At 44.4% G+C, this 8,439-nt stretch overlaps 1 protein-coding gene across 1 annotated transcript; it reads left to right on the top strand.

Moving 5' to 3' along the window:
• Positions 1–5,288: 5,288 nt before the first annotated feature.
• Positions 5,289–5,717, top strand: LOC136480713 (uncharacterized). The gene has a single exon (XM_066478178.1). The coding sequence runs from the start codon at positions 5,289–5,291 to the stop codon at positions 5,715–5,717; it is 429 nt and encodes a 142-aa protein (XP_066334275.1).
• Positions 5,718–8,439: the final 2,722 nt, after the last annotated feature.

The raw sequence follows: 8,439 nt of genomic DNA, 5'->3' as shown, positions 1-8,439 counted from the left end.
AAAACTCGTGGCACATTTTAGGGTAAGGGATTAGCGGTCAGCCATTCATAGATTTGTTGTCCTTAGAGGTTTAGAAAGATTTCCTAATTGACCAAGTTCTAACAGGATGTCTATTTAACCTTTTTTTAGATTTTCTTATTTCTGATATGCAGAAAGAAAATCTGCATGGATGGTATTTTTATTTTTATGCCACCACAATGAATATTCCTACGGGCTTTTACACACCATAGATTTATTCACATGGGGCTTTAGGTCTTATGATGCAATGATATAATGCAGTAATGAAACTTTTTATTTTTATTTTCTAAATGCAATGCTAATGCACAGAATTAAATATGCCAAAGTGACAAATAATTTTTGCAATGCTAAAAAGTAAACATGAATAACTGCCGATGTTACCTCACGTCAAGGGTTCTGATTTTTAAGTCCTCCGGACAGGTGTAACACCCTAAAATTTGCATTTTTTTAAAATAGTTAAATTTGATTTATTTATGTTATTATGTGTGCATTCAAATATAGGAAAATAATATTTTTTGTGAAATTAAAATCAATCATAAGGATATCTATATGTTGATGCACTCATGTTGTAGCATTGTATTTAATATGCTGGGTGGTTTTGATTTAAACTCAAAAGGATTCAAAAATCATTTGGAAATTTGATTTGGAAAAAGAAAAGGAAATTAATTTCTCTCCCCTCCCTTCTTCATTTTTGGCCTGCTGGCCCAACTCCCCGCCGGCCTGCTCGCCCCCTTCCCCTTCTCCTTTCCTCTTCTCCCATTTTCTTCTTGGGCCGGCCCAATCCGGGCAGGCAAACGTTGCCGTCGCGCCCTCCCTCCTTCTCTACCACTGACCACATGGACCCGCTTGTCAGCGCCATCGCCCACCTCCCGCGTCCCGCGCCCGGTCAAGGTGGAACCACCGCCGCGCCCACCTTGCATCGTGGGAGCGTCTTCCCCCGCACCCTGGCCTCTATAAAGGAGCCGAGCCCATCGCCGCCCTCCCTGCTACCTCCCCCACTCCACTCTTGAACTCACCCGAGCACGTGGAAGCCGCAACCGCTGCACAGACGCGTCGGAATCCGCCGATGTCCGTTTCTCCGCGCGGTCCGTCGTCCCTGAGCTGCCTTCGTCCTCGTTGTCATCTGCGGTGAGACCCCCTTGTTCCCCTCCTTCTCCCCTGCCTTTACCCTCGTAAATCATGGCCTCTAGGGCCCTATCCGCATGCGCCTGGGAGCTTCACGTCGCCGACCAAGGCCACCACCGCGTCGGCCACGTCCTTCGACCGCGTTCTTGGCCTGGGCGAGGTCGCCTTCACCTTCCCTCTTCCCCGGTGCTCTCGGATGGGCAAACCACGGCTTGTAGGGCCCGTATCGATCGCGCCGGTGACCTGCTCACCGCCGGCCATGGCAGCGCCGTCGTGCCGGCACTGTTCCGGCCGCCGGCCTTCTCTCTCTCCCCCCAGCTCTAATCTGAGCCGTACAACGCTTGATCAACGGCTACGGATGGCCGATACCACTTCGTGGGTCTTTTTGCTAAAGAGACCCCAAGTTTTGCCTATTTGAACCTGCAGTCCTCGGCCGATTTAAATATCCCAGATTTGATTTATTTAAATTCAAAAATAGTTCATTCTATTTACAGAAATGCCACTGCATTGTTTTGCTTATAAAATCATCATTTTAGCTCCGAATTGACCCGTTCAAATTGCGTTAGATTCATAATAAAGTTCTCTACATGTTAATACCACTGTCAAACATGTTTGCAACACTTAAATTTTGAGGTTAGATTTAATTAAATAAATTGCTATAGGAAACCCCGTTTAATTCATTACTTTCGTGTTTTAGCTCCATTTTTTGTGATCTTCGCGTTGATGTGTTTTTAGCGAGACATAGAATCTTTTCATAAACATTTTATCTTGTTTTCTATACTGCTGGTGTACCGTTCTAACGATAGGTTTGTTTGCTTTGCATGAATGCCTTTGGAATGCTTGTATGTTGCTTTGTTGGTCGAGTTCAGGCGGTGAGGAGAACATTGGAGACCAAGAGTTCTTTGACGACTAGCAGGACCAGCAGGAGTTTGTTAACCAAGGCAAGTATAGTATGGGATCTACCTTGATGTCCTATTCACCATTTATTAATTACTCATTTGCATGTGTCTAATTTTGATACTCGTAAGGACATCCTAGTGGTTGAATATCTTGTTTTCCTTGTCTCCTACGGGTTATATGCATATGGATAGTTGCTAGTGCTCAACGTAACTGTACATGATCTACATATTGAACAATGATTCTATGGACAGAAAAGGTAAAAGTTGCTTTTAAACAACTGAATTATAGGGCGAAGGAGCAAATGACTTTTGATCATGATGCTCTCGGCCCTCCATAAGGACTTATCTATCGGCAAAAGCTAGGACTGACAGTGCAACCATTAGGGTCACATGGCTCTGACTTTAGCTCAGTAATAGGACCTTTTCTAGCTTGTTATAGGTTACCTTTATGGCACAAAAGGGGCTTGCCACGGTGGGTATAGGACTGCCCCTGTTCTTATGTGTATATCCGCGAAGGATTTGTTCCATAGGAAAGGGGGGTTCCTACATCTGCCTGCCGAGGAAACCTAGCGGCCCTAACTTGTTAGCGAAACCTATGAAATGGCTTCATAGTGTACCCCGCCCGCTCACCTTGGCAGTGATATGGGAGTAATTAACCCAGGCATATGGGAATCACGACTCACGGTGAATGTGCACAACCTCTATAGAGTGTTACAAACTGTTATAACAGCCGTGCTCATGGTCACGAGCAGACTGGAAAACTCATAGAATAACTGGTTATTTTTTGTTGTTTATTTATGATGTTCTACAATGATAATATGAAACAATTGATTCTGATATCTGATCATGTGGGTTTAATTGGGGCTTAAGCATAACTTGATAATAGTTGATGATAAAATCTTTACTTACTAAAAGTGCTAACCGCAGTAAACTAGAGTCATCCTTTTTGAGCTTTTATAACCCCATGTTATCTTGTTAAGTACGGGAAGTACTTACGCTTGTTTACTTTCAACATTTGGATAAAAATCCCGGATGGGTAACAGATGTCAATGAGTATGAGGAGTTTCCAGAGGACTTTTAGGCTTGTGGTCAACTAGTTGACCGTCCCTGTGTAGGAGCTACCACGAGGGAGCTACCACGAGAGAGCTACCTTTTTATTTTCCGCTGTGTTCTGTAAGACTATGTGATGGTATTAATCGTGATGTAAGATACACCATGATGATATTTTTTGTAATTTGTCAACTTATGTGTGTGACTGATCCCTGGGCACACATGAGTTTTATGCATTCAATTTTATCCTTAAAATTGGGTGTGACAAATTGGTATCAGAGCCGTGTTTACTGTAGGACGCAAGCCTAGTTAGAGATGGTCGTTTTAGCATCTTTGCTCCACTGGTTTCATGCTTACTGTCTCATTCTTGTTATTTTATTAAAATATTTATGCTTTTCATACCTTAATCTATTATATAAAATTATTGATTCTAATTCTATCTTACCCTAAATCTATAGATGCCTCGTAACCCGAAGACCGTCCGCCTCAGCACTGTAGGCTACCGTGCCATGTTCACCCCCCGTGCTCCACAGGTGGAGAAGGAGATTGTGGTCATCTCCGATGATGAGGTGGAACCCTTGATCGAGGAAGATGAGGAGTGGATGGCTACCCCGACACCTGCACCCGCACCTACTCCTACTCCAGCTGTTGCACCTGTCTATGCTATTGCAGCTACACCAACGGAGTCATCAGCTACTTCACCAACGCCTGTGCCACCCCCAGCTGTCCCTATGGTGGATGAGGAGATGGGCTGGATGAGCAAATACTACTTCAAGCAGGCCCCGAAGATGACCTACTACCACACCCTCCTTACTCAAGTGTTGGATGACTACTACACTGACCTGCACGCCTCCATCAACTATCACTGTGCAGAGTACCAGCACCCTTTGGAGGCAACTTTTTGGAAGCTAGAGCTGGTTGTCACCGCCTGGAATGACAGGAAGAATGAACATGAGGTGGAGACTGTCCACAGGGCGAAGATGTAGCGTAGGACGCTTACATCTACTACCATGGTCGTCGTTTTGAGGCCATGAAGGAGGATCGTTTTAGGTTCCTTCCTCGCAATGATCATGAGGGTATTTGGTAGGTCTTGGCACCACCAGAAAGTGATCCAACTCTGGAAGCAACAGTGCGACATGTCCATGCCATGCAGGGGGTAGATGAAGAAGTCAAGGGAGAGCTGCGTGCATCGCAGAGGGCCGAGAGGAATCTCTAGAAGCAGGTTGACAAACTGCGTGCTCAACTTGGGCTGCCACCGATCTACAAGAAGCCCCAGTCGTTCACCATGATTGACACCGCCCCATAGGTGTTTGGTGCCTTGTTTAAAGTTACGACATTGTTAGTTCATGTGTCATGTCTAGTCTTGTTTTGTCTTTATGAACTTTAGTGATTAGATGTCTTTAATTGTGAACTTGGATGATTTGGAGTTTGTTTGATTGCTAGAAGTTTGTGGGCATGTCCACAAATTCCATAGGTTTGAACCTTAAGTTTAGATGAGGTCTTAATGCAGATGGGTTGCTTTATCATATCTGTGCTGTGCTGTTTTCTGGAGCAGCTTGTGTTCTTTATCTTGTATCTCGAAATCTGGGCTACCAAAAAATCTGAAATTTTTGTGGAGATATCTAGACTTCTGTATCTTTCAAATGTCTCTAGAATCACATTGATATCTGTTCAGGTTTGTGAGATCTAGCTGTCACAAGTTGATGTTTCTGTGTAGACTGGAACCCAGAACCGATTCGGTTTAGCTCTGTTTTTGACCATGTGTATATCTGAATCTGTAAAAGTGTTATAAATAAAAGTTGTAGCTGATCTCCTAAGCTTTCTAACCATTCTTGGTACGCCTCTATTGGGTGTCTGAAACTCAAGTTATGACAGATTTACCAAACTGTTGTACTTGAATCTTGTCCAGAAAATCCTCAGCGTTGTTCCTTATCTTTTATATGTTCTCTATAATTTAGAAATCTCTAAAATTTTGTGCATTGGTTTGGAAAGCAGATGTCCACAAGAGGAGGAAGAGTTAGAGGCCGTGGTCATTGTTGTGGTGCTCCCATGAATCCACCACCACTGCCACCAGTGACTATGGAGCAATTGATGGGAATGCAAGCACAGTTGATGCAAGCCATGATGCAACGCTTGGATAATGAACCTGCAAGAGGACCACCGCCTGTTCAGGTTAGAGACAAGCATGGAGAATTCATGAAGGGTTGCCCTCCGGTGTTCACCCATGCCTCAGACCCCTTGGAGGTAGATGATTGGTTGCATGATGTGGAAAAACAACTTAACATAGCACAATGCAATGAGCTTGAGAAGGTGTTGTATGCTTCTGGTCAACTCCAGGGAGCAGCTCAGGATTGGTGGGATTCTTTCCAGTATGGACTCCCCAATGATGCTCCTGTTATCACCTGGCGGGAATTTAAGGACAATTTCCGGTCATATCATATCCCTGATGGACTAGTGGAGTTGAAGCAGGAGGAATTCATGTCCCTTAAGCAAGGATCCATGTCTGTGGCGGAGTATCATGACAAGTTTGCTCAACTATCACGCTATGCTCCAAATGATGTAGCTGAGGATAGGGAGAAGCAACGCCGCTTCCTCAAGGGACTCTATGATGGCCTGCAGCTCTAGCTTATGTCCAACACATACCCTAACTTTCAGGCATTGGTGAACCGCGCTATTATGATTGACGATAAGTGCAAAGAGATAGAAGCCAAGAAGAGGAGGCTTCAAGGGCAAGCTTCTGGAAGCAATACCCACCCGCGTGCCTATCCCTAGTAGGGTTTCAGTAGAGGAATCAAGGACCATCTAACCAGAGAAACCGTGGTTAGTATCCTCAGCGTAACCAATTCCAACAACGCCCTCAGTACCAGCAACAGTTTGGTAATCGGCATCCCCAGCAACAGACCGGCAATCCGACATCATGCCAGGGAATGCCGAACAATGCTCCTATGAAGAGTGGTGTACCCAATAACCCCAACGCATTCTACCACTATGGAGAAGTTGGTCACTATGCTCATCAGTGTCCAAAGAAGCAGAACCAACAAGCTCCACAGAACCAGAATGGCAATCCGAAGTTCAATGCCCGACCACCTCACACCACTAAAGTGAACTATGTGTCATCTGATGCAGCTCAGGAGACACCCGAGGTTATGTTGGGTACGTTCAGTGTTAACTCTATCTCTGCTATAGTACTTTTTGATTCAGGTGCTTCGCATTAATTTATTTCCCAAGCTTTTGTTAGCACTACTAACTTCTGACCCTTATACCACGCTTTTTTGTCGCAACGGCATGGTTTCGTTGCAACAAGTGTTGTTATCACAACGATTTTCACTTTTGGTTGCGATAGATTGGTTTTTTGCCATGAAGATTGTTTTGTGGCCATAAGTGTGGAGATCGTTGCAAAAAGTAAGTGTTATCGCAACAAATTATTGAATGGTTGCAATAAGTGATTAATGTTGCCACGATTTGATTTGCGTTGAGGGCAAGTTTATTTTCGTTGCAATACTAAGGTGATATTGCAACTCTTTACTTTATGGTTGCAATAGCCCATCTATATCGCCACGAATATGTTCCGTTGTATTTAATAGTCGCCTGCGTTGCAAAAAATTGGTACATATAGCAACGAAAAAAATAGTTCGTTGCAATCACTAAGGTTGCAACGATTATGGTTTCGTTGTATGTAGCAGTTTCGTTCATTGCAAAAAGGTTATAATATAGCAACGAAAAATTACATTGTTGCAATACCTAAGCCTTTCCACTTTAATGGTTGCATAATTTTTTTTAAAAAATGACAACAATATGGGTTTCGAACCTGAGACCTCTTGGTCTTGAAAGTAAGATCCCACCACTAGGCTACGTCTATGTTTGTGTTAGTAATAACAAAAGTTCCCTATATTAATTAATGTTGAGCAGTTATATTGGAAAAAGGATCTAATCTAAATTTACATATCACGTAGAGGTCGCGGCTTGTAGCTCCTGTCGCGGCTCCTTCTCTCCCGTGGCCTCTCTTCTTCCCCCACGCCCTGTCTCCTTGCGAAGAACGTGGTCAAGGCCTCCCTGAAGCCTTTGTCGTAGCGGCGCCCCTTCCCTACGGCTGTAGTCGTCACGGCCCTTGAATTCCCTACAGCGACTACGGCATATTGGTGCCCTAGTTCCTTCCTGATCATCGACGAGATAAGGAGAGCGAGCACCTGTCCGGTCCTTCCTTGGCGTGCGAGATAGTCTCTTGTGTTGCAAAAAGATTGTACATATAGCAACTGAAGACTAAATCGTTGCAATACCTAAGGGCGCGTTTGGTTACCTGCATACGCCGCGGCCGGGCTCCACGGAAGCGGGTGTGGGACATGGAGCAAACATGGGACACGCGATCGTCTGGATGCTAGCGCCTGTGCAGACGTCCGGACGCTAGCCTTTTTTTTCTCTCAAATAAAAAAAATAAAAGAATGAAGATGTACGGGGTCGTTATCTGATTGGCTGTTTCGATGGGTTGCTTTTGCTTGTCGTCAGACTGTATATACGTACGGCAACAAGAAGCAAAGGTAGGACAAATTCTCTTTTTCCGACGCATGTATACGTATATGCTTTATTTTCCTTGGCAAATCTGCCAATCCATATCATGCGGCACACGCAAAGATCGAGTTTGCCGACAATGGTTAAGTAAAAAAAAATCACTACCAGGATTCGAACCTCGGACTTTAGAGTCCTGAAGACGTGCTTACCACTACACCATATTTGTGTTTGTGTCATTGGTAGTCAAAGGAACATATACAGAATACAAAATAACATAGAACCCGTTTTGTATTGAAAGAGGATCGGATCTGGTATATAGTAGTATACGTATATGTGCACGATCGACTTTCGTGTAGGCATCGTGGCTTTCTCTTTCCAAGGCGTCGTCGCAGCTGGCTCTGTCCCCAGGCGTCGTCGCGCGTGGCCTCTCCCTGCAGCCGCTGGTGTCGCTGTCGCCGGTGCCGCTGGGTTGCTCGTGTCCTCACCGCTCTACGCGACCTTGTCGACAGCTAGACACTTAGCCGAAAGCCACGTCTACACGAGTACGTCGACGCGAGTGACGAGTACGTCGAAGCGAGTCGTCGAGTTCACACATCAATCAGGTGCTCTAGTTCAATCTATGTTTGACAAATTGCTCCCAAGTTCCTTTGTTAATCTTGATGTATCATCTATGGCAATTATATATTTAATCAATATTCAATTATCTTTACCTCCAATTTGTATTCTTCAGAGTGCATACGTGTAGTTAGGGCATTGTGTTATGAGAGTTGAGACTATTTATTAGGGGATAATCATTATATCAAGTTCTCAACTAGGTAATTTATTGAATTGTGATTTTAAT

This window comes from Miscanthus floridulus, chromosome 9 (assembly GCF_019320115.1).
Source record: "Miscanthus floridulus cultivar M001 chromosome 9, ASM1932011v1, whole genome shotgun sequence".
Taxonomy (NCBI): domain Eukaryota; kingdom Viridiplantae; phylum Streptophyta; class Magnoliopsida; order Poales; family Poaceae; genus Miscanthus; species Miscanthus floridulus.
Note: the sequence above shows the minus strand (reverse complement) of the source record. Positions and strands in the feature narration are given on the sequence as shown.